This window comes from Sus scrofa, chromosome 1, assembly GCF_054392235.1.
Source record: "Sus scrofa isolate SSC_HxYL_T2T_F1_AM1 chromosome 1, Sscrofa_HxYL_maternal_Yorkshire_Landrace_v2.0, whole genome shotgun sequence".
Classification (NCBI taxonomy): Eukaryota; Metazoa; Chordata; class Mammalia; order Artiodactyla; family Suidae; genus Sus; species Sus scrofa.
This window is the reverse complement of record NC_139383.1, coordinates 227,767,772-227,795,558: the sequence shown is the minus strand read 5'-3', so window position 1 is coordinate 227,795,558 and position 27,787 is coordinate 227,767,772. Positions and strand designations below refer to the sequence as shown.

General features: G+C 36.4%; 1 protein-coding gene and 1 pseudogene across 7 annotated transcripts in view; both read left to right on the top strand.

Annotated features, from left to right (window-relative positions):
- JAK2 (Janus kinase 2) overlaps positions 1-27,787 on the top strand; it is a 152,492-nt gene that overhangs the window by 47,829 nt on the left and 76,876 nt on the right. For all 7 annotated transcript variants that reach the window (XM_085009853.1, XM_021082802.2, XM_021082809.2 and 4 more), the window contains 2 exon segments: positions 3,496-3,746; positions 20,914-21,037. Coding sequence is in view for 4 of the 7 variants with exons in the window: in XM_021082802.2 (XP_020938461.1) it covers positions 3,521-3,746; positions 20,914-21,037 (350 nt within the window). In the remaining 3 variants the exon portion in view is untranslated.
- Positions 23,079-24,627, top strand: LOC110255579 (NEDD8-activating enzyme E1 catalytic subunit pseudogene; annotated as a pseudogene).

Below are 27,787 nucleotides of genomic sequence, written 5' to 3'. Positions count from 1 at the left end.
TACAGAAGGAATTCATTGGGAGGCCAAGTGATAGATAAGAAGTACATTTATTGATAGAAGAGTGTGTGCAATCTCAGATGTTAAGATGCCCTGAAATATAGGGTAGTAAGTGTTTACGGAACAGGTAATTTCATAGGATAATGAATGGGAGGATTATTCCAACTATTTTAGGGAAGTGGTAGGGATTTCCAGGAATTGAACCACTGCCCACTATTTGGCCTTTTATGATTGGCCTTGGAACTGTCATGCTGCATGTGGGTATGTCATTTAGCCTGCTGCAGTATTACAGTGAGCATATAATGAGACTCAAGATCTACTAAAAGTCATCCACCATCTTAGACTTGGTTGGTTCTAACCAGGTTTTGTTTTATCCTCCAAGGGCTATGTTATCCTTTCAAAGATTGTGGTCTGCCCCCTTCTGTCCTTTTTCACTTTTGTTATGTTTATTCAAATGTTTCACCCCTTTTTAAAAATTACTGAATTACACAAGTTTCTCCTATTCTCTAAGTGTAAATTATTTGACAGTCTTATGTATTGCATGTATTATCTCCCCATCTTTTGCCTATTCATTTTCTTAACAGAAGTTTTTGATGAGCTGAAGCTTTAAGTTTTGGTATTATGTTATTTATCCCTTTTTTTCTTTTAAGGCTGGAACATTTTATCTTGTCTAAAATTCATTAGTATTACTCTCAGGTTGATCACTTCACCATATATGTGTGATTCTACTTCTGGACTGTCCATTTATGTATGTATTTTTGTGCCAGTACCATATCTATTGATTACTTTAGTTTCATAGGAAATCAGGAAATCATGTAGTGTAAATCATACAACTTTCTCCTTTAAAAAAATTTTCGGCTCTCTGTACATTTTAGAATCACTTTGTCAGTTTTTCCTAAAAAAATCTGATGGAATTTTGATTGAGATTTCATTAAATTTGTATATCAGTTTGGAGAGAAATGACAGACTAGAAATATAAGAATATTCTGGTCCATATAAATGACTTAGATTTTATTAAATTTTCTCAAGCTTTGTAGTTTTCTCTTCTTCTTTTTTTTTTTTTTTTTCTTTTTTTAAACAGCCTTAGCTGTGACATATGAAAGTTCCTGAGTTAGGGGTCAAATCAGAGCTGCAGCTGAGGCCTATGCCACAGTCACAGCATCACAGGATCCAAGTTCCATCTGTCTCCTGTACTCCACCTTGCCACAACACCATATCCTTCACCCATGGAGTGAGGCCAGGGATCAAACCTGCATCCTCACCCAGACACTGGGGCCTTAACCCCCGGTTACACAATGGGAACCTCTCAAGTTTTGTAGTTTTTATCTCATGTAAAATTAGAACATTTTTGATTAAATATATACCTAAATATTTTGAATTTCGATGCTATCATGATTAGTACCTTTAAAATTTCATTTTGCAACTGTTTGTTGTTGGTATATATTTCAAGACATATTTATTCAGGTATGATAACACCAACAGATGAGGGGATGATGACCATTGAAAAGATAGCTGTTATACTTACAGATGCCAAGAGGAGGGTTTATACCATACAGTGGGGGCCACACAAAGGGAAACCTGAGCAGAATACTTCAGGAGGCAGAGAGAAAGAGGGGAAAGTATAGGCATAAGTAAGTCTTTTTTGTGGTTTATGTGGTACAGAACAGTTGAGGCAAGGTAAGCAGGCCTATGATTGGCTAGTTTAAATAATTTCATTGAGCTCTGGAACATAAACACTGTTCCCCTCTCCCTGGGATGATTAAGACCCAGCACCTGTTTGGATGTCTGTCATTGAGAAGACAAGAGATAACAAATACTAGAGAGGATGTGGGGAAAGGCAGCCCTCATAAATTGTTGGTGGGGATGTGAACTGGTACAGCCATTTTGGAAACAGTATGGAATTCTTCAAGAAACTGAAAACAGTACTATCATATAATTGAGCAATATCCAACGGAAATTTAAACATTATTCTGAAGCAATAGCTGTACTTCCATATTCATTGCCACATTATTTGCAACAGCTGAGGTATTTGTTGGCAGACTAATGGATCAAGAAAACACACACACACACACACACACACACACACACACACACACACACACACACACACACACACACACGAATATTATCCAGCCTTTAAAAAAGGAATACTTGTCATTCGTGACAACATGGATGAGCCTGGAGGGCTTTATTCTCTTGGCCTTTCCTTCATGCTTACTTCATAGTTTTAAGGTGACCACCCTACCCTATATTCATGCTTAGATTCAGATAGAAAGGAGGTGAAGGGGAAAAAGCGAAAGTAGGCATGCCAGCTAAGTTGGCTTTTTTAAAAGGAAGGGTCCTGAAAGTACCACCCAACAACTTTCACTTAAATCTCATTTGATGAGACTGGTTTACATGGCTGTCCATCTGTGGGGAAGTAGAGTTTTTTTGGGGGTAGGTGGGTACTTTGGTGTACTCCTCCCCTGCCCCCAATTGGGCATCTGTATCAGGAAAAAAGGAGAACATGTATATTGGGTATGTAGTTGCAATTTTGTTACAAGTATCCATCTGTATATTTAATCCTTTCCTGAATGGTATAACTTCTCAAATGCTTCAGTCAGCCCAATGGATTATTAAACATATTTTGTGTCTTTCTATTCTTTAGCACAGTTCCACTCTCTTATAATGTTCTTACTCTTCCATCCATCTAAATCCAATTCATTGTTCAAGATGAGTTTTAAATAATAAAGCTAATCAGTTAATCCCATTTTGAAATATTGTTTTCCAGAGACCAATAAGCAGTTGTCAGAGAAATCCATTTGTTGAGAAATTATGTTACTTTGTGTAATCTCTTCTGTTGTCTACAGCTGATTTTGTTTGCTTTGTTAGTGTTACATATTTATATTGTGGTTCCTCAGTTAGGATATAAGCTTCACTTTTATTGTCTGTGTCTATAGGAAGTTTATAATTTTGATGTGTCTCACTGTGCTTTGTATATGATAGTATAGTTTTTTTTTTTTTTTTTAAACAATTGAAGTTTTGTGGCAAGTGGAGCAAGGCTATCAGTGCCATTTTTACCAAAAGCATTTGCTCACTTTGTGTCACATTTTGGTAATTTCAGTATTTCAAACTTTATCATTACTATATTTGTTATGGTGATCTGTGATCAGAGATCTTTGCTATTACTATTGTGAAAAGAGAACAAATTGCTGAAGGCTCAGATGATGGTTAGCATTTCTTAGCAGTAAAGTATTTTTTAAGGTATATACAATTTTTTAGACATAATGCTATTGCATACCTAGTAGACTACAGTATACTATAAAAATAACTTCTATATGCACGGGGGAACCAAAAGATTTGTATGATTCGCTTTATTGCACTGGTTTGGAACTGAGAATGTCTGTACCTGATATTTCTGTTAATGGATAGAGTCACTGATGTCAGTGAAGACTTCCTTATATATGAAGTATAACTTAGCAATATCACTTTCATTTGTAATTTTGTTTTATCTTACAGCCAAATGTTCTGAAAAAGATTCTGCATGGGAATGGCTTGCCTCACAATGACGGAAATGGAAGGAACATCCACATCTCCTGTACATCAGAATGGTGATATTCCTGGAAATGCTAATTCTGTGAAGCAAATAGATCCAGTCCTACAGGTCTATCTTTATCACTCCCTTGGGAAAGCTGAGGGGGATTATTTGAAGTTTCCAGCTGGAGAGTATGTTGCAGAAGAAATTTGTGTTGCTGCTTCTAAAGCTTGTGGTAAGTATTAAAAAATAGTGTTTTCCTTCTTACTAATAAATCATTGCTTTAATTATACTACTCTAACACAATGTACATATATAATGTATTTTTTATGTTTCTGTGGCTGACAAGTGTTTTCATGTGCATATAAAATGAGAATATCACTAAAGTAGAATTTAAGGTCAATCTCTTTTGAGCTAGTGGTGTAGACTGAATGTTTGTGTTCCGCCCAAATTTGTGTTGAAACCTACTCCCCCTATGTGGTGATATTTGGAAGTGGGACTTTGGAGAGATGAATCCATCATGAGGGTGGATCCCTCATCTATGGGACTAGTACCCTTGTAAAAGAGACCCCTTCGAGCTCTTTTGCCCTTTCTGCCATGTGTGGACATAGCAAGAATATGAATAAGATGAATCATCTATGAACCAGAAATTGGGTCCTCATTAGACACCATATCTGCTGGTTTTGTGCTTCCCACCCTCTAGAAATATGAGATGTTTTCTGTTTTTCATAAGTCACTTAGTCTATGGTGTTTTTATTATAGCATCCTGGATGGGCTAAAACAAAAATGAGTACTGAGAAGTGGGGGGCTGTTGTAACAAATTCCTAAAAATGTAAAAGTGGCTTTGGAACTGGGTAATGAATAATGGAAGAGGTTCGAGGTACATGCTAGGAAAAGCCTGCATTGTTGTGATCAGACCTTTATAGGAAATTCTGGTGAGTACTCAGAAAGAAAGAAGAGCCATAGAGAAAACCTCAGTCGTCTTAGAGAATATCTATATAATCCTGCACAGAATAGGAGTATAATTACCTACAGTAAAGACCATTCTGATGAAGTCTCAGATGGAAATGAGGACCATGTTATTGGAAACTGGAGGAAAAGCTATCCTGGTAAAGTGTTAAAAGAACGTGCCTGAGTTATGTTCATGTTTTTGTGTTTTGTAGCAGGTAGAACTTGTGAGCCTTGAAATTGATATTTACCTAAAGTAATTTCTAAGCAAAGTGTGGAAGATGTGAACTTGACTCTTTCTAATGGTTTATAGTTATAAAAAATTTAATAAACCAAAATCTCAATAAAATAGAGTCAGGAGACTAGAAGGGGTAGTTCTCATGCCTTGCATGGGTAGCAGAGCCCAACAGAAAGAAGAACGTCTCTTCTTTTCTGACAAGGACTCAGACAATGAAAAGCCTATGATTCTTTGTTTACTGTGACTCTCCCAACTTCCTTTTCCCCTCTATAAAAGTGTCTCATTTCCTTGCCATGGGGAAGCTTGCATATGGCTCACCATGGCTGCAGGCCACAAATTGCAGTTCTCTGCTAATCCTAAATAAATTCTTCTTTTCTGGAGAACTATCTGGCACTCTATTTGTTTTAGATCAACAGTAAAATTTGAAAAGGGAGAAATACCTTAAAGACATAAATGTGGAGGTAGGCATTAGGAAGGTTACATCTTGTGAGTTATTGTGAAGTTGAGGAATGAAAGTTACCTGAAGTCACATGAGAAGTTGTAACACATAAATAGATGCTATGGCTCATGACACATCTAGTAAACTGAGGTAGATATTAAGTGTTTGTTCCATATATGTTGTCAATTTGGATTCCAGGCCGAAAGAGTCCTTGCTGAGACATGATGTTCTTCTGGTAAGAGGCAAGAAAACATGAGGGCTCCTAGACACTTGAAATAACTCTTCTTGGGACTAACTCATTGTCGTTCTGGTCAGATCCCCCAAATCATGTGGCCAGGCCAACATTTGGGGGTGGTACTCAGAAATTGTGAGGAGAGAATGACTGTGAACAATGTTATCTACTACAGTTTTCCCTCTTGGCCACAAATAATTTTTCTTTCTTCAACATTCACAGTAAACTCTCTCATTCCCTAATGAGGATACTCAAAGGTGTGATTGAATCAGGCTCAAAATCCAGGCACTCCTTATAATCTCTATCAGGTCCAGATGTCATTCTGCTTGATTCAGATATTTGTCAACTGGAAAGACAATTATTCTGATAACCATATTATCTACTTCCTGACAAGTTATATGTCAAAGATAGGATATGAGATAATTTCCTCAAGCAAAGTGATAGCAAAGTTTAGACACAGTAACAGTTATCTTTTGAAATCCTTCTACCTCTCTCTGAGCCCTTTGCCAATTATTCTTCCTTGACTGTGCTACTCCAGTACCTAGTATCTTCATATTCCTTTCCCTTCTCATTCTCAAATACTCTTGATTGTATCTAGCTGCAATCAAGACTTTGTCAGTGACCCTTTTTTCAGTATGGCTTTGATGATAAAATCATTTGCAGTAGGTTTAAATGACAAGTAGTTTTAATATTGAGATGCTTGTATTTAATGAAGAATCTTGATCTATAGTAACCTCTAATTGTAAAAATATTTAGGGAAAAGGTATTTTTTCAAAAGACCTTTATTCTTTCTTAGTCCCCAAAGAGTAGAATATTGGAGTTCCTGTCATGGCGCAGTGGTTAATGAATCTGACTAGGAACCATGAGGTTGCGGGTTTGATCCCTGGCCTTGCTCAATGGGTTAAGGATCCGGTGTTGCTGTGAGCTGTGGTGTAGGTTGCAGACGCGGCTCGGATCCCGTGTTGCTGTGGTGTAGGCTGTGGCATAGGCTGGCAGCTACAGCTCCGATTCGACCCCTAGCCTGGGATCCTCCATATGCTGCGGGAGCGGCCCAAGAAATGGCAAAAAGACAAAAAAAAAAAAAAAAAAAAAAAAAAAAAGTAGGATATGGAGTTAAAGTTATATCTGTAAACCATTCATATCTTTCAGCTAGCAAAAATTTATTGACATTGTATTAATTACTTTATATATGTTATCCAGTTCTTAATTCTTAAAACACTAGAGTGTGTAGTTATGGTAGTGTAAGAACCTGACAGTTAGCTATAAATTATCTTAGCTTTTGTTTGATTGAAAAGTCTTTGTTTTACCACTATTTTTGAAAGACATTTTAGGTGAGTATAGAAATCATTTTTTGTTTCTTTGTGCTTAATGTGCCTTTTTTCTTTCTTTCTTTCTTTCTTTTTTTTTCTGGCTGTGTACCCATGGCATGTGGAAATTTGTGGGCCAGGATTGAACTGGCGCCACAGAAGTAACAATGCTGGATCCTTAACCCACTGCACCACAAGGGAACTCTGGAACATAAGTTTTTTAAAAATCAAACTTACAGATCTTCAAATAAGAGAAAACCATTTTTTCATTTTGATGATACCTTTCTCTTTAAAAAACTATTTTTTAGTTAGAATATAATTAGAATGAGGCTTGTGATTATGACATTGTGATTTACATTGCTGCCTGTTGGATTTTGTAGTGTTCTTTTAAGTAGTGATAGACCTTGTTCTGGCATATGGCTGGGTAACTTGTGTCTTACTTTGCTGCTTTTGAGAATTCTTTTTTTCTTAATTGTGAAATAACTCAGTACTTTAAATATATTCACAGAGCTGTGAAGTCATCATATCAGTTTTCACAACCCAGAGAGAGAAACCTCATACCCATCAGAAGTCACATCCCATTTCTTACCCAGCTCCCCAACCACTAATATACTTAGGTCTCTAGGAATGTGCATATTTAGGACATTACATAAAAGTAGAATGATTCAGAGTTCCTGTTGTGGTGCAGTGGAAATGAACCCGACTAGTATTCATGAGGATGTGGGTTCGATCCCTGGCCTTGCTCAGTGGGTCAGGGATCTGGCATGGCTGTGAGCTATGGTGTAGGTCGCAGAAGTGGCGCAGATCCCATGTGGTGTAGGCTGGCAGCTATAGCTCCGATTGTACCCCTAGCCTGGGAACCTACATATGTCCTGGGTGCAGTACTGAAAAAAAAACAAAACAAAAAAAAAACAAAACAAAAAAAAAAAGAAGAAGAAGAAAAAGAATGAGTCAACATGTGGCACTTTGTCACTAGGCATTGAATTCATATGGTAATCTAGTGCTTAACCTTTGGAGACCTTGCTAGAATGTTTTCAAAGTAGCTGTACCACATTACCAGCAGTGTATGAAAGCCTCAGTTTCTCTACATCTGCAACACCTGTTATAACCCTCTTTTTAGTAATAGTTGAACTAGGGAGTAAGAAGTAGTATCTCATGTTTATTTTTTGGAGAAAGCTTTATTGATATATATAATTCAGTACATTACATTTCAGGTAATATATTTCACCCTTCTAGAGTATAACATAGTTTGTACTGTGCTCACAGAAAAGTCCTCTCATCACCACAGTTTTATTTATTCATTTATTTATTTTGCTTTTTAGGGCCACATCTGTGGCATATGGAAGTTCCCAAGCTAGGGGTCTAATTGGAGCCATAGTTGCTGGCCTATGCCACAGCGACAATGCAGTATCTGAGCCTCATCTGCAACCTACGTACACCACAGCCCATGGCAACGGCGGATCCTTAACCCATTGAGCGAGGCCAGGGATTAAATCCTCATTCTCATGAATACTAGTTGGGTTTGTTTCTGTTGAGCCGCAATGGGAACTCTACCACAGTCAATTTTATTTCATTTTTTAAATTTATTTTATTTTTATTTTTTTATTTTTTTTAACTTTTTGCCGTTTCTTGGGCCGCTCCCGTGGCATATGGAGGTTCCCAGGCTAGGGGGCGAATCAGAACTGTAGCCACTGGCCTATGCCAGAGCCACAGCAACGCGGGATCCGAGCCGTGTCTGCAACCTACACCACAGCTCACGGCAATACTGGATCGTTAACCCACTGAGCAAGGGCAGGGACCAACCCACAACCTCATGGTTCCTAATCGGATTCGTTAACCACTGAGTAACGATGGGAACTCCATACCACAGTCAATTTTAGAACATTTTCTTGAGCCTCACAAAACCTGTGTGCTTTTTGGGTATCCCTTCCCAATCATCCATCCCTCCCTGGTCTTAGGCAGCTGCTAATCTACTTTCTGTATCAATAAATTTGTCTCTTCTAAATATTTCATATAAATGGGATCATATAATATTTGGACTTTTGTTACTGGCTTCTTACATGCATATAATGTTGATAAGATTCATTCATGTTGTATCATCTAAGAGTACTTAATTCTTTTATGGCTGATTAATATTCCATTGTGTGCAGAGGCAGGGTTTGATTCCTGGCTTGGTGCAGTGGGATAAAGGATCTGGCATCTCCACAGCTGTAGCATAGGCCGCAGCTATGGCTCAAATTCAGTCCTTGGCCCAGGAACTTCCATGTGCTGCTGGTGTGGCCATGAAAAAAAAAAAAAAGAAGAAGAATGTTTCCATATGCATGCTTTATTTGCATGGTTACATTTAAACTAAATGCTACTTTTTTGCTAAGGTTCTCTTCCCAGTATTTTTTTTTTTTTTTCAAGGCGGTCTTCTATCAGGTCTTTATGACATCTTTTCGGGCAGGTTCATGTCCACTCTGTTATGTAACTAGAACACTGGTTATGTGAAACATTTTGTGGATAGAGGACAGGCAGTCACTTTTACCTTTTAAGAAGTAGTATGTGCAGGGTACAAAAATATGAGATTATGATTCTATTCACTTGATTGATGAGATAATGTTCTTCAAAATTTTCAAGTTTAAAATATTTTTTCAATGCAGATTAGCCTAGATCAAAATGCTACTCAGGTGAGATAACTGTTCCTCAGCTTATTTGAATGGTATTATTTCCTGTCGTCTTACAGTTATTTTAAAGTTTGGAGAATGACAAGCCATCATTCTTCATAGGTTTTTTTTTTTTGGAAGAAGAATGTGGAATTATTTATTTATTTAATTGTTATTTCATTCTCTGTAGTTTCAAGGTGACATGCCTGTTGAACCATTGTCTGGGTATTTGTTGCTGTCTTTTTTCCTTTATTTCTTTCCTTTTACTTTTTTCTTTTTCACAAAAGCCTTACTGTTTTTATTTAATGAATTATTTTTTAAAAAGAAGTTTCTTCTCCATTGTACTCTTACCTTCCTTTTTGTTTAGTCCCATCCTGCTAAGACAGTAATATCTTAGGAATATCTCTCATAGTTTACTCAAGAATCATATAGGGGCAGAAAATCCATCTTGCTCCCATACATACAGTCATTAAGATTTTGAGATCATTATTTTATAAAATGCAGTCATATTATATATCCTTGCCTGCTTCTTGCTTTTCTCATGAAAACACACATTGTAAAAAAACCTATTCAAGCCAAATACTTTTGTACTAACTCATTCTTTTTATTGTTTCATAATGGTCCATGGCATTGATTATACCACTACAATTTTTCATATTTTCTGCTCCTGAATTTACATTTTCTTTCTTTCTTACTACTACGTTTTTAGAAGTGTATAGGAGAGATTACATTTTACTACTACTACTACTGCATTCTTAGGAGTGTATAGGAGAAACTACTGGAGAAAGGGGTATTTAGAATTTTTACTGATGCTGATTTCTCAAAATTATGCCAATATTGCTTTCTCAGAGACTGTACCAGTTTACATTTCTAGCATAGTTTCCCTTTTACTACAGTTCATTCAGCACTAGATGTTATCCTTCTTATTATTCTTGCTGTTGAATGGGTATAAAGTGTTATCACATAGTTTAAAATTGCATTTTGTTCAGTACTCAGTATTACCATCCTTTTTCATGTTTATTCGTTTTTTGGATTGCTCTATTGCGAATAATTTCCATTTTTTTGCCATTTTCACTTTTAGTTTTTTTTCTTTTGCCTTTTTATTTATTTTATTTTGTTTTTTAGGTATAATCGACTTACAGGGTTAGTTTCTGGCATACAGTAAAGTGATCCAGTTTTATATCTGTATCTATATTCTTTTTCATATTGTTTTCCATTATTGTTTATTATAAGGTATTGAACATAGTTGCCTGTGCTATATAGTAGGTCACTGTTTATTTTATATGTAGCAGTTTGTATCTGCTAATCTTAAACTTTGAATTTATCTCTCTCTCACTTTCCCTTTTTATAACCATAGGTTTGTTTTCTTTGTGAGTCTGTTTCTGTTTGGTAAATAATTTCATTTGTATCATATTTTAGATTCCACGTATAAGTGATATATGATACTTGTCTTTGATTTCATTTAGTATGATAATCTCTAGGTCCATCCATGTTGCTGCAAATGGCATTATTTCCTTCTTTTTTTTTTTAATTGCCAAGTGGTATATCTTCTTTATCCATTCCTCTGTCAGTGGACATGTAAGTTGCTTCCATGTCTTGGCTATTGTATATAGTGCTGTTTTGAACAATTGGGGTATATATATCTTTTTGAATTATAGTTTTCTCTGGATATATGCTCAAGGGTAGGATTGCTGTATCATATGGTAACTCTATTTTTAGTGTTTTTAAGGAACCTTGATATGTTTTCCATAGTGGCTATACCAGTTGACATTCCCATCAACAGTGTAGGAGGGTTCCCTTTTATCCACACCTTTTCCAGCATTTATTATTTCTAGACTGTTTAATGATGGCCATTCCGATTGGTGTAAGGTGATACCTCATTGTAGTTTTGATTTGCATTTCTCTAATAATTAGTAATGTTGAGTAACTTTTCATGTGTGTATTTGTCACCTGTATATCTTCTTTGGGGAAATGTCTGTTTAAGTCTTCTGCCCATTTTTTTGATTGGGTTGTTTGTTTTTTTGTTACTGAATTATATGAGCTTTTCATATATTTTGGAAATTAATCCCTTGTTGGTTGCATCATTTGCGCATATTTTCTCCCATCCCTTAGTTTGTCTTTTCCTTTTGTTTATCCTTTCCTTTGCTAATACAAGTTTAATTAGGTCCCCTTTATTTTTGCTTTTATTTTTATTGCCTTGGGAGATTCGCTTAAAAAGTATTGCTAAGATTTATGTCAAATAATGTTTTGCCTGAATTCTCTTGTAAGAGTTTTATGGTATCATGTTTAATGTTTAAATCCTTAAGCCATTTCTTTTTGTGTGTGGTATAAGAGTGTTCTAACTTCATTGATTTACATGTGGGCGTCCAGCTTTCCCAGCACTGCTTGCTGGAGAGACTGTTTTTTCTCCATTAGGTATCCTTGCCTCCTTTGTCAAATAATAATTGATGGTAGATGTGTGAGTGTATTTCTGGGCTCCCTGTTCTGTTCCGTTGATCCATATGTCTGGTTTTTTGCCAGTACCATTCCATTTTGGTTACTGTAGCTTTGTAGTATTGTCTGAAATCTGGGAGGGCTTTGCTTCCAGATTTGTTCTTTTTCCTCTGGATTTCTTTGGCAGTTCTGGGTCTCTTATAGTACCATATAAATTCTTGGATTGGAGTTCCCGTCGTGGCTCAGTGGTTAACGAATCCAACTAGGAACCATGAGGTTGCGGGTGCGACCCCTGGCCTTGCTCAGTGGGTTAAAGATCCGGCGTGGCCGTGAGCTGTGGTGGAGGTTGCAGATGTGCTCGGATCCCGTGTTGCTGTGGCTCTGGTGCAGGCTGGTGGCTACAGTTCTGATTCGACCCCTAGCCTGGGAAGCTCCATGTGCTGCGGGAGCGGCCCAAGAAATGTCAAAAAGACAAAATAAATAAATAAATAAATAAATTCTTGGATTATTTGTTCTTGTTCTGTGAAAAATGTCAAGGGTAGTTTAATATGGATTGTACTGTCTGTAAATTTTACTCAGTGTGGTCATTTTAACAATATTCTTCCAATCCATGATTTTGGGATATCTTTCTGTTACTTTAAATCATATTCACTTTCCTTGATCAACAGTGTTTTATAGTTCTCAGTGTATAAGTCTTTCAACTTGGTTAAGTTTATGCCTAAATTTTTTTTGATGTAATTTTTTTTTTTTTTTTTTTAAGTGGCCGCACATATAGCATATGGAAGTTACTAGGCTAGGGGTCAGATCAGAGCTTCAGCTAAGGCCTTTGCCACCACCACTGCAACACTGGATCTGAGCCACATCTGTGACCTACGCCACAGCTTGTGGCAACACTGGGTCCTTAACCCACTGAGTGAGGCCAGAGGTCAAACCTATATTCTCTTAACCTGCTGAGCCACAGTGGGAACTTAGTTTTTAGATAAAATTTTAAAAGAGGTTTTTCTTTTTACTTTCCCTTTCAGAGATTTCCTTGTTACTATAGAGAAATGCAGCATAATTCTATATGTTAATCTTGTATCCTGCTACTTTGCTGAACTTGGTTATCAGATCTAGGAATTTTTGTGTGGAATCCTTAGAGTTTTCTATATATATAGTATCATGTCATCTGCATATAGTGTGACAATTTTACCTCTTTTTTTTTTTTTTTTTTTTTTCTTGTCTGATTACTGTGGTTAGGACTTTCAATACTATGTTTAATAGAAGTGCTGAGAGTGGGCATCCTTGTGTTGTTCCAGATTGTACTGGGAAGACTTTCAGCTTTTCACTGTTGAGTATTATGTTGGCTGTGGTTTTGTCATAAATAGCTTTTATTCTATTGAGATATGTATGTTACCTCTATATCTGCTATGGTAAAGAGTTTTCTTTTATTTATTTATTTATTTATTTTTTTGTCTTTTTGCTATTTCTTTGGGCCGCTCCCACGGCATATGGAGATTCCCAGGCTAGGGGTCGAATCAGAACTGTAGCCACCGGCCAACGCCAGAGCCACAGCAACGCAGGATCCCAGCCGTGTCTGCAACCTACACCACAGCTCACGGCCACGCCGGATCGTTAACCCACTGAGCAAGGGCAGGGACCGAACCCACAACCTCATGGTTCCTAGTCGGATTCGTTAACCACTGTGCCACGACGGGAATTCCGAGTTTTCTTTTTTTTAATGAATGGATTTTTTTTTTCCATGAATGGATGTTGAACTTTATTGGATGTTTTTTGTGCATCTCTCGAGATGGTCATGTGGGTTTTGTCTTTTGTTTAGGTAATGTATTACATTGATTAAATATGCATTGTGTTGAACCGTCCTTATGACTCTGGGATGAATCCAACTTGCTTGTGGTATATGATCTCTTTTAGGTGTTGTTGGATTCAGGTTGCTAATATTTTGTTGAGGGTTTCTGCATCTGTATCCTTCAAAGATACTGGCTATAATTTTCTTTTTTGGTGGTATCAAGATAATGGTGGCTTCATCACTTGACTTTGGGAGTGCTCCTTTCTCTTCAATCTTTAGGAAGGGTTTTGAAAAGAATCTGTTCTTGTATGTTTGTTAGAATTCTGGAGACAATCCTGTCCTAGACTTTGACTTTTTTTCCTCTCTGTTTTGACTGCTTTCATGACATATGGAATTTCCAGGCCAGGCATTGAATCCAAGTCGAATCTACGACCTACACAGACTGCTGCGACCATAGCTGCAGCAATACTGGATCCTTAACTCACTGCACCAGGCTGGGGATTGAACCAACAGTGCTATAGAGACAAACTGGATCACTAACCTACTGTTACACAGCAGGAACTCCCTGTCCTGGACTTTTGTTTGCAGGGAGTTTTTGTTTGTTTGTTTTTTTATGGTTGCAGATTCAATTTCACTTCTTGTGATCGGTCTTTTCAAATTATCTAATTCTTACTCATTCAGTTTTAATGGGCTGTATATTTCTAGAAACTTGCCCCTTCTAGGTTGTCCAATTCATTGACATATAATTGTTCAGAGTAATCTCTTACGATTTTTTGTATTTCTGAGGAATCTTGCTATTTTTTCTTTCATTTCTCAATTTGTTTCTTTGGTTATTCTCTCTTCTTGGTGTACTTGGGCAGAGGTTTGTGGATTTTGTTTACCTTTTAAAAAACCAACTCTTGAAGTTCCCATCATGGCTCAGCGGTTAACAAACTTAACTAGTAACCATGAGGATATGGATTTGATCCCTGGCCTTGCTCAGTGGGTTAAGGATCTGGCATTGCTGTGAGCTGTGGTGTAGGTCACAAATGTGGCTTGGATCTGGCATTGCTGTGGCTGTGGCATAGCATGGCAGCTGCAACTCTGATTCAACCCCTAACCTGGGAACCTCTGTATGCTGGAGTGTGGCCCTCAAAAAACAAAACAAAAAGACCCCCCAAAACCCGGCCCTTGGTTTTACTGATATTTTCCTCTATTTTATTTCCTCTCCAATCTTTATTACTTCCTTCCTTCTGCTGAATTTAGTTGTGGATTCTTCTTTTTTTCTAACTTTTTTGATGGTATGTTGGGTTATTTGAGTTTTCTTGCTTTTTTTGAGCAAAGCCCGTATTGTTATGATCTTCCTTCTGAGAACTGCTTTTGCTGCATCCCAGTGTGTTTTCATTGTCATTTGTCTTGAGATATTTAAAAATTTTTCCCTTTGATTTCGTTGTTAACCCATTGGTTTTTTAGTAGCATTTTGGTTAGTCTCCAAGTAATTTTTTTTTTTCTTCTCTTTCTTTGATTTCTAGTTTCATGCTCTTGTGGTTAGAAAAGATGTTTGAAATAATTTCTATAATCTTAAATTTGTTGAGGCTTGTTTGTGCCCTTGTATGTGGTCTGTCCTAGAGAATGTTACATGTACACTTGGAAAGAATGTGTATTCTAATTTTTTTTTTTTTTTTTTTTTTAGGATCTCTGTTGCCTTAATGATTTGTTCTCTGAAAGATCTGTCCATTGATCTTCCATTGATGTCAGTGGGTTGTTAAAGTCTCTTACTATAGTTTCTCCCTTTATATCTGTAATTATTTGTTTTATGTGTTTAGATGTTCCTATATTGAGTGCATATATGTTAATCATTGCAATATCGTCTTCCTGTATTGATCCTTTTTTTATTATATCATGTTCTTTTTTTAAATTTATGACCTTTGATTTTTAAAAAAATTTTTTAAATGACTTTTTCCATTATACTTGGTTTACAGTGTTCTGTCAATTTTCTACTGTACAGCAAAGTGACTCAGTCACACATACCTATATATACATTCTTTTTCTCACCTTATCCTCCATCATGCTCCTCATAAGTGACTAGATATAGTTCTCAGTGACCTTTGTTTTAAAGTCTGTCTTATCTGATGTGAATATTGCTACCCCCACTTTCTTGTCATTTCTTTTTTTGTGAAATATCTTTTTTCATCCCCTTTCAATCTGTATGTGTTCTTCATCCTAAAGTGGATCCCTTGTAGGCAGCATATTTGGGACTCTTGTTTATTATCCAACTTGCCACCCTATATCTTTTGATTGAAACATTAAGTTTATAGGCATTTATGGTAATTGTTGATAGATTTGTATTTATTATTGCAATTTTAAACCTTTTTTTTCTAGCTGATTTTGTGTTTCTTTTTGTTCCTTTTTCCTTTTGTGATTTTTTTTTGATTTATGCCTAAGTTCTCTTCTTTTTAGTTACTGCGAACCTTTTTATGTTTTTGATTTGCAGTTATCTTGTTTTTCAAGCATGTTAACCCATTACTGTATATACTTGCTTTATGCTCATAGACATATAGGCTCAAACCCCTTTAAAAGAAAATATACATTTTTATTCCCCTCCCCCATTTCATGATTTTGATATTTTCCTCTACATCTTCATGTTTATCTTTTCGCTGTTCATTGTACTTACCATAGCTTTCACGAAATATTTTTGATTTTTTAAAAATTCGTGTACTGCCTTTTTCATTTATGAGTTTTTCCTTCCTATGGATTCTCACTTCTTTTCTATATAGAGAAGACATCTTAATATTTCTTTTAGAATAGGTTTAGTACTGCTGTATTCTTTTACTTTTTGCTTATCTCAGAAATTCATTATCTCTTTTTCTATTCTAAATTATAATCTTGCTAGGTAGAGTATCCTAGGTTACTAGTTTTTCCCTTTCAAGACTTTAGATATATCTTGCCACTCACTTCCAGCCTGCAGAGTTTCTGTGGAGAAATTAGCTGATAGCTTTACGGGGGTTCCTTTGTAACGTACTCTTAGTTTTTCTCTTGCTGCCTTTAAAATCCTCTTTTTATCTTAAACTTTGCCATTTTAATTAAAATGTGTCTTGGTGTAGTTCATCTTGTTTGGGACACTCTGCTCCCTGAACCTGGATATTTGTTTTCTTCATTAGGTTTGGGATGTTTTTACCATACTTTTTAAAAATACATTTAAATTTTTTTTTTTTTTTTTGCTTTGTAGGGCCATACCCACAGCATATGGAGGTTCCCAGTCCAGGGGTCTAATTGGAGCTACAGCTGCCAGCCTGCCACAGCCACAGCAGTGCGGGATCTGAACCGTGTCTGTGACCTATACCACAGCTCATGGCAATGCTGGATCCTTAATGCACTGAGCAAGGCCAGGGATCAGACATGCAACTTCATGGTTCCTAGTCAGATTTGTTTCCACTGCGCCACAATGGGAACACCTTAAAATGCATTTTTGATTCCCTTTTCTCTTTTCTCCTAGTGGAATCACTATTATGTGTAGATCAGCTTGCTAATAGGTCGTGTATATTGCTTTCGCTTTTGAAAATTTGCCTTTCTGTCTGCTGTTCTGATTGGGTGATGTCCATTATTCTGTCTTCAAGATTAGTTTTTTCCTTCTGGATTAATTAGTTTGCAGGGTTTTTTTACCTTTAGCTTGGTTTTCATCTTGGTAAATGAGTTTTCTAATTTTTATTGGCTCCTCTTTATAGTTTATAATTCCTTGTTACAGTGATTTGCATTTCTTTCTATAGCTTAAGTCCTTCACTACATATATGACTTTCTTTTTGAACTTGGGATCTGGTTGACTTCAGAGGTATGTTTCATTGTTCTTTCAAGGGATTTCTCTTGTTCTTTTAACTGGGAGTGCTTCCTCTGCTTCTAAATTTTACCTTTATTTGCCTATTAAATTAGAGAAGTAGTTGTCTACCATGATTTTGTAGGGCTGTTTGTGAGAGTTCCCCTGTGTAGACTGCATCAGTCCAATAGTTTTGGTGCTGTCTGTTTTAGTATGGATGCCTGCTTCATCTTTCTTCAGTGTGTGCTGGCCACTATCCCCTAAAAAGTGGGAGTGATTGATTTTGTGGTGCCCATAGTCTGCACTGGTCTCCATTAAGTGTGGCCTCTTTGCTCTGTCATTCTCACGGTCCTGTCAAGGGCAGCATCTGCTCCACAGGTATGGAGTAGGATCCCACAGATTGGTTTTTGTTATATAGTGTGGGCTCAGTGAGACTGTGGTCTTTCTGCTAGGAGAGGAGCCACTGATATTCCTCATTAGGAGCTATCCACTGGGAAGTATGCTCTGTAGTGTCTTCTGTCACCCATTCTGCACACTTAGAAAGTACACTGTTTTTGCACTGCCCTTGGCACCATCTCAGCTATGAAAATGCAGCAATCAGTCCAGATGTCCCTCAGGCACTGTTTACAAAGCCACCAGCACAGATCCATTGGTGCATATTCCTTGAAATCAGGCACCAGGATTCATCATAGTTGCCCACCTGGGAGCTACAGAATCAGCCCAGATACCAGGCCTACCTCTGTATGCATTTGCCAACCCAGACACTGAAGCGCCAGTGATCCACTTGGGTGTCCCGTAGACAGTGAGCTTACAAAGGTGCCAGTGGTGTAAATTAACCAAAGTTGCACAGTCTTAAGGACACAGCTCAGATTTCAGCCCCAATTCCAAAGACTGGGGACGCCTGGGGTCAGCTCGGGTTTCAGCCTCTGTGTAGGCAACCCATTATTATTTTGCTTTTTTAATACTGATTTTTTTTATTATAACGTATTTCAAGTAATACTTTGTATAGAAAGATAAAATATATTATCATATATATCAAATATATTATCAGTGTGCCCACCACCTACCTTTTATCATTTTCTTAAGACTTCTTTAACATGTCATTGTAATGAGTTATAATAATAAATTTTCCTAATTGAGCCGTCTCCTCACTCTTAGGATAAATGAACTTTGTCACAGTTTTTTAAAAAGAATCATTGCTTGATTTGGTTTGCGCATACTTCATTTTGGATTTTTGTATCTATTTTTATAAATGAGATTATTCTTTTATGATGTTTTTGTCTGATTTTGGTATTGTGGTCAAACTGAAGTCACAAAATTTGTCAGTTTTCCTGTTCTTGGGTTTTTGTTGTTGTTGTTCCTTGTAATAGTATACTTAAAATTAGAGTTTGTCTTTCATCTTGAGTTTAACTCATGTCTAAAATTTATTTGGGCCCGATGATGGTTTTTCTTTCTTCTTTTTCGTTGTTCCTTTTTTTCCTTTTTCCTTTCTTTTCCTTCTTTCTTCTCGATTTTTTAATTGGCTAAATTGTTTCTTTAGAAATTTTTCAATTTTTGAATCATTTTTTAGAGTGACATATATTTTCAACAGGTGTCCATTTATCTATATTTTCAAATTTATCGGCATAAATTTATTCTAGCACTCTTGTTTTCATAACTTCTAACTGTAGTTAAAAAATTCTTTTTTTTGTCTTTTTGCTGTTTCTTGGGCCGCTCCCGCGGCATATGGAGGTTCCCAGGCTAGGGGTCGAATCGGAGCTGCAGCCACCAGCCTACGCCAGAGCCACAGCAATGCGGGATCCGAGCCGCGTCTGCAACCTACACCACAGCTCACGGCAATGCCGGATCGTTAACCCACTGAGCAAGGACAGGGACCAAACCCGCAACCTCATGGTTCCTAGTTGGATTCGTTAACCACTGCGCCACGACGGGAACTCCAAAAAATTCTTAATGTTTATCTGTGCCTTCTTTTTTAATCAGACTTGACAAAAATCTTATTTATTATATTAGTAATTACAAATAAACAGCTCTTTTCTTAGTCTCTCTATTGAATTTTTTTCTCTCCTAACTTCTGTCAAGTCCTTTCATCTGTCTTTGGGATTATTCTGGTTTTTTTTTTTTTTTTTTTTTCCCTGTTGTACTGAGTTAGATAACTCAGTATCATTTTCTGTTTTTTTTCTAACATAAGCAGGTTATATCCACAGTTTTCCCTTTTGTGTCTTATTTTAGTTATATGCCATAATTTAATACATGGTATTGGTCATCACTCAGTATAAGTGCTTTTTAAGTTCTGTTATTATTACTTCTATGACCTGTGAGATATTTAGAAGTATTTGTAAGAATTCAACTATACAGTTTAGAAGTTGTTACTGAATTATGTTTTTATATGTAACTAATTGAAATTGTCATATTATTACATTACTATCTATGAATAGAAAGTTGTATTAATAACTTAAATAAAAATTTTATTTTATTTATTTATTTATTTTGTCTTTTTAGGGCCACACCTAAAAAGACATATGGAGGTTCCCAGGATGGGGGTCTAATCGGAGCTGCAGCCACCAGCCTATGCTATAGCCACAGCAATGCCGGATCTGAGCTGCATCTGCAACCTACATCACAGCTCACAGCAATGCCGGATCCCTGACCCGCTGAGCAAGGCCAGGGATCGAACCTGCAACCCCATAGCTCCTAGTCAGATTCGTTTCCACTGCGCCACTGTGGGAACTTCTTAAATAAAAATTTTAAATCTTTGTTATTACTGTGTCGGGTTGGTATCATTTTGCCTACAGCTGAAAAGAATGAATATTATAACAAGAATAAAAATACTTTCTATGTGAGGCTTCTGTTTACAAACATATAAGATTTAAAAAGTTTTTTCCTAAGTATTCATTTCTGATTTAATCAAAGTGTAGTGAGAAAACATGGTATGTATGATTATTCTCTGGCATTTTTGGAGACTAAAAGTGTGTATATATGAATATTCTCTATGTCCTTGGAAATAATATGCATTGTTTAATTATGTGGCTTAGGTGTTCTATGTTTTTAGAAAGTTTAGTGTCCTTCAGCCTTTTGTTAATGTACCTCCTAAAATATCTTTTAAAAAATCACTTAACCCTTGAATTTAAATTGATAATTACAATTTTTCACTGTAAGTTTAAATAGGGTAGAGGATATAATGCTAGTGTGTTGTATAAAACTTGACATTTAAAAACAGAACTGTTTCAGTGTTCTTTAAATTAAACTGTTTAAGTGTTCTCTTCAATAACTTCTAAATATTTTAGTTATTTTCTACCCTCATTATCATTTAAAACATACACAGCTTTGGATCAGCCTTGATTTAGAGGACAACTGAAAAACTAGATAATTTTTAAAAATAATCTGCTTGAAAGAACCCCAGAAATAAAAATTTATAATACATGGGGAAAAAAGATATTTAAGAATTCAGTTGTATTATTGAACCAAAAGATTTGACTGCTACTGCATTTTGGGCTGATTTTAACAGTTGTTAACTTCAGCTCCATTATGCATTATAGATGTTATATTAATGTATCTAATAATTCCTTTTTCTGCTTCTTTCCTAGGAATCACACCTGTGTATCATAGTATGTTTGCTTTAATGAATGAAACAGAAAGGATCTGGTATCCACCCAACCATGTCTTCCATGTAGATGAATCTACCAGGCACAATGTACTCTACAGAATCAGGTACTTTCTCCAGTAAAATGACTAACTTAATGGTGAAAGGCAAAATGGGAGAAATTATCAACCATACACTTTTTTTCCGGCTGCACCCATGGTATGTGAAAGTTCCTGGGCCAAGGATAGAACCTGCACTACAGCAGTGACGACTCCAGATACTTACCTTGCTGAGCACACAGACACTCTTCAACCATATTTTTTAATCTTAAGGTCCTTAATGTCAGAGACTAGAACCAATTAGCACTTAATCTTCTTCATTTAAGACTCTGTTTCTCCACTAGAGGAAGTGTTCATACATGTTTTTTAACTAAAATACTCTGAGAATATAGCTGTTCTGGTGGGATGCTAGTTTACCACTTATCACTATAATTGAAATTTTAAAAGGATACGAATGGCTTTTACTAGCAAAATCCTAACTGTTTAGAATATTGATAGTTTTCCAGGAATTTTTTTTTAATTTTATTTTGTGTAGTAGTAATGTAATCTTGCATCTCTCCTTTTAAATGAATTTATGAAGTTCAAGTGAAGGAAGGATAAGATTTTGACAGTGTTTATTTACAACCTCAAATTATAAATTTATTTAATAATTGTTAGTAATATGTAATACCAATTTGGAGAAGTCCAGAGGTACTTTTTGAAGTAGAAAAAGAAAAAAAAAAAAGGATTAAACGAAGAAATAAGTTTGATGTGATTCTTACTCATGAAATAGATCCATTCTATGTATAGAGTCAGTGTTGCATGGTAAAAAAAATCTTCAACTCATTCATGGTTTTGAAAAGAAAAGGAAGTCTCAATAAACTAAGACTTAAGAGAGACACCCTTACTCATATAAGGGGTTACTGCAAAAACATGTGGCAAATAATATTCTTAAATGGTAAAATGCTACATGCATTCTCTTTAAAGTCAGGAACAAGATAAAAATTACAGATAGCCACCATCACTGCTTGTATATGAGATTGTAATGGAGTTCCTAACCTGTACAGTAGGACATGGGGAAAAATAATTAAAATGTTTAATAATTGACAACATAGAATGAAAAATCATTATTTGGAGATAAGATTTTTAGCATAGAAAATATGAACAAATCTACAGACATCATTAATAACCATTCGGCAGGAGGCTAGGTCAATGTGATCAATATGTTAAAAAGTTAATTATTTCCACAAACAAACAAACAGAAAGGGATCATTTAAAATAACAACAAAACATAAAATGCCTAGGATCAAACCTGTTCTAAGTTATGTAAAACTTTATGAAGGTTTAAAGACTTCATAAAATTCTACATTTTTTTTTTTTTTTTTTTTAATGGTTGCACTTGTGGCATATGGAAGTTCCTAGGCTGGGGGTTGAATCAGAGCTGCAGCTGCTGCTGGCCACAGCCCCTCAGCCAGAGCAGTGCTGGACCTTATGTCCAGCTTGTGGCAACACCAGATCCTTAACCCACTGAGCTAGGCTATGGATTGAACCCACATTCTTATGGACACTGCCAGGTCCTTAACTCAGTGAGCCACAATGGAAACTTCTAAAATTCTCCTTTTTTTGTCTTTTTAGGGCTGCACCCACGGCATATGGAGGTTCCCAGGCTAGGGGTCCAATCAGAGCTGTAGCTTCTGGCCTACGCCAGAGCCACAGCAACGCGGGATCTGAGCTGCGTCTGCGACCTACACCACAGCTCACAGCAACACTGGATCCTTAACCCACTGAGTGAGGCTAGGGATCGAACCCACGTCCTCACGGATGCTAGTCCAGTTCGTTAACCACTGAGCCACATTGGGAACTCCGAAATTCTGCATTTTGAAGAAGCATTCTGATGTGCTACATGTGATTGACAAAATATAAATATCTTACTAAAAATACTTTATCACTTTCTATAATTACTATACTTTCTGCAATTAGCAAGTATGTCTTTTTTAAAATATCTGTAGAGTGGTTATGTTTTTCTGTAAGAAGCTAGATAGTCAATATTTTAGGTATTGCAGAACATACTGTTTTTGCTATATTCAACTCTGTTATAGTGTGATAGCAGCCATAGACAATAACTAAATGAATGCATGTGATTGTGTTTTGGTAAAACTTTAAAAACTGGCAGTGGACCAGATTGGGCCAGTGGGCCATAATTTGCTCACTTCCTCTCAATAATTAAAAAAATGTTTCCCTCGGGGCACCTGGGAAGAGGCGCACGATATGGCAGATGACGAGAAACTGGAGAAGAAAAGGAGAATAGAGGAGCTTCTGGATGAGAAAATGGCAGTTGATGGTGGGTGTGGGGCCACTGGAGACTGGGAAGGTCACTGGAACCATGTAAAGAAGTTCCTTGAGTGATCTGGACCCTTCATACACTCTGATTTCAAACCAAGCACTGAATCTTTCCAGTTTTTGTTAGATATATGTAAAGTTCTAGTCATTGGAGCTGGCAGCTTAGGATGTGAGCTCCAGAAAAATCTGGCATTGTCTGGTTTTAGAGAGATTCATGTTATGGACGTGGACGCTATAGATGTTTCCAGTCTAAATAGGCAATTTTTATTTAGGCCTAAAGATACTAGAAGACCTAAGGCTGAAGTTGCTGCATAATTTCTAAATGACAGAGTTCCTAATTGCAGTGTAGTTCCACATTTCAACAAGATTCAAAATTTTAATGACACTTTCTATCTGCAATTTCATATAATTGTATGTGGACTGGACTCTGTTATGGCCAGAAGATGGATAAATGGCATGCTGGTATCGCTTCTAAATTATGAAGATGGTGTATTAGAGCCAAGTTCCATTGTCCCTTTTTTACACAGGAGGACAGAAAGTTTTAAAGGAAGTGCCTGAGTAATTCTGCCTGGAATGACTGCTTGTATTGAATGTACACTGGCACTGTACCCATCACAGGTTAATTTTCCCATGTGTATTGTATTTTTGCCCAGGCTACCAGAGCTCTGTATTGAGTATGTAAGGATATTGCAGTGGCCTAAGGAGCAGCTTTTTGGAGAAGGGGCAACATTAAGTGGAGATAATATTGATCATATTCAGTGGATTTTCCAAAAATCCCTAGAGAGAGCATCGCAATATAATATTAGAGGTGTTACGTAGAGATTCACTTAAGAGGTGGTAAAATGAACAATTCTTGTAGTAGCTTCTATAAATGCAGTCATTGCAGCTGTATGTGCCACTGAGGTTTTTAAAATAGCCACAAGTGCATATATTCCCCTTAATAGTTACTTGGTATTCAGTGATATAGATGGAGTATACACATTCGCATCTGAAGCAGAGAGAAAGGAAAACTTCCCAGCTCTTAGCCAGCTTCTGCACAACATTCAGTTCTCTCCATCAGCTAAACTGCAGGTGATTTTGGATTGTTTAACCAGTAGTGCTTCTCTGCAGATGAAATCTGTAGCCGTAACAGCCATATTAGAGGGAAAAAAAAATAAAACACTTTACTGACAGACAGTAACCTCCATTGAAGAGTGCACAAGGCCAAATCTCTCCAAGACATTGAAAGAATTGGGACTCGTTCATGGGCAAGAACTGGCAGTTGCTGATGTCACCACACCACAGACTGTTCAAACTTCATTTTACTTCTTAAGGAAAATAAATCTGCACATGAGAGAAAACTCATGGAAATACTGTAATTCCTGGATGCTAAGAAATTTAATTGATGTCATTTTTAGCATTAGTGTTGCTGAAATTTGACTTTTTAAAATATATATAATGAACCACTTTTTTTGACTTTACAACTTTCCCTTGAAGACACACTTTTGGGGTTGGTGCTTATCAGCATTTTCATTAGTAATATGGAAAACAATATGTGGAGAGAGAGAGTATGAGGAAATGTATTGCTTCTTTTAGATGAGGCAAACACCGTCATGTGTTGTGGTCAAAGAACACACACTTCAGTTTTCATTTGTCCACCCACATATACAAAATATGTCCCTTTAGTGAAAATAAAAAAATTAAATTTAATAACATTAAATATGACAGCCTGACATCTAGGGCATATTCTACATAGCCTACTTCTTGCTTGTTTTAATATTCTTTTAATTGTGGCTGTCCAAGTGAAAATTATTGCAAAAGTTACTTTGTCCATGATAATTTGTAAGTGGTGTTATGGCCGAATACCTGTACATGGAAATGGGAAAATTTTCATGTGTTTACTTGCAGTGCTATAGAGGCCAATATGCACAACTTTTAAGCCAAGACCTGAAAGTTCTCTTAAAAGAATTGAATTTTTAAATAGCTGTCACTGATGCTTTTGCACTATTTATGAATAAAATCATATATTGTCTGCTTTTCTCACTGAAATGTTTTGAAGTATATTAAGTAGTTCCATAGTAATGTAGAAATATTTTTTAAGTGCAAGGCAGATTTACTAACATAAAAATTTTATGGTGCCTGAATTAATACTTTAGGGAGTTCCTGTTGTGGCGCAGTGTTAACAAATCTGACTAGTACCCATGAGAATGCGGGTTCAATTCCTGGCTTTGCTCAGTGGGTCAGGGATCTGGCATTGCCATGAGCTGTGGTATAAGTTGCAGACAGGCTTAGATTCCACATTGTGACTGTGGTATAGGCCAGCAGCTGTAGCTCTGATTCAACCCCTAGCCTGGAAACTTCCGTATGCCTCAGGTGCAGCCCTTAAAAAAGGCAAAAAACAAACGAAAAAACAAAAATCTTTATCAACAATAAATATCTACTGATTTAATTAAAAAACCTTTCCCTCATCAAATTCAGGAATTCCTCTAATTTTTGTTTTGTCCACACCCACGGCATGTGAAAATTCCCAGACCAGGTATCTAACCCATGTCAGAGCAAGCGGCTAAAAGCAGTTGCAGTGACAAACCAGATCCTTAAGGCGTTGAGCCACAGGAGAACTCTGAATTCCTTTTGTTTTTAAACTAAGGGATCATATTTCCATAGCTACCTATGATCAAAAGTTCCAAGGATAGTTTAACTGGAAACTACCTAAAAGGATATTTTATGTTATTTTTAAAAAATTCCAGCTGCCTTATGTTTAGAGGTTGTTAGGTATTTCCTTTATTACATATATATGGGTTATTTCAAAAACAGCATAAAAGAGTAACAATTATAAAACTGCATTGAAGAGCTTATAATCTATAAAGATGTAATTTGTATGACATAGAATAAAGGGAATGGAATAGAGTTTTTTAATTCTATGAAAATTAAGTTGATATTAATAACTAGATTGTTGTCAGTTGTAATCTTCTTAGAAACTCCTATGAAAATAACTCAAAAATATATAGTTTTGGGAGTTCCCACTTTGGCACAGTGGGTTAATGCTCTGGCTTGTCTCTGTGGAGGTTCGGTCCCCAGCCCAATGCAGTTGGTTAAGGATCTGTTGGAGCTTTAGCATAGGTCACCACTTCAGCTTGGATTTGATTCCTGTCCCCGGAATTTCCATCTGCCACAGGTGTGGCTCAAAAAGAAAAAGAAATATGTATATATAGTTTTGATACAATGAGAAACTTAATAGAAAATATCTGTAGCAGTAAGGAAGACTATATGAACAAAAAACATAAAAAGACAAAAAAAGCCTTATATAATACAAGTAGCAAAATGACAGATATAATAAATGCTACTTTAACAGTAGTTGCCGTAAATGTAAATGAATTAAACACTCAAAAGGCAGAGAAAGGCATACTAGATTGTAAAAAAATCATAAGTGTGCATCGATAAGAGGCACACTTTACATTCAAAAACACTATTAACTTGAAAGTAAAGGATTGAAAAAGATAGACTAGGCATTCGCTAACCGAAAGAGAACTAGAGCAGATATATTAATATCAGACAGGAGTTCCCATCATGGCTCAGTGGTTAACGAATACAACTAGGAACCATGAGATTGCGGGTTTGATCCCTGGCCTTGCTCAGTGGGTTAAAGATCTGGCGTTGCTGTGAGCTGTGGTGTAGGTCGCAGACGCGGCTCGGATCCCGTGTTGCTGTGGCTCTGGCGTAGGCCAGTGGCTACAGCCCTGATTAGACCCCTAGCCTGGGAACCTCCGTATGCCACAGAAGTGGACCTAGAAATGGCAAAAAGACAAAAAAAAAAAAAAAAAAATCAGACAAATTTGCCTTTTAAGATCTATATTTTTACTAAAGACAGAGGAAGCACTTTTTATAATGATCAAAAAGTTAATCTAGCAAGGAAACATAATAACATTTGTTTATAATTGTTATAAATTGGATTAACAGAGCTCCAAAATGCATGAAGCAACAGTAACATTTAAAGGGGAAAACAGACAATTCAACAATAATAGTTGGAGACTTTAGCACCTCACTTTGAATAATGGATAGAACAATTAGAAGATCAGCAGGGAAATAGAAGACTGGAACAACACTATAAAACAGCTAGATATACATATATAGAACACTCAACAACAGCATTGTACACATTCTTTTCAAGTGCATATGGAATATTCTCCAGGAAAGATCATATGTTAGCTCACAAAATAATTGTCCATAAATTTAAAATAACTGAAGTTATACAAAGTATATTCTTTGACCACTGTATAATTAAACTAGAAATCATTAACAGAAAGGAGTTCTGATGTGGCACAGAAGGTTAAGAATTGTGTGTGTTGTCACTGGGTGGCATGGGTTCATTCCCTGGCCTGGGAGCTTCTGCATGCCACGGGCACAGCCAATAAAAAAAAAAAAAAAATTATAAATCATTAACAGAAGGATAAGTGAAAAATTCACAAATATGTGGCAATTAACAACACACTTCTAAATAACTAATAGGTCAAAAAAAATCAT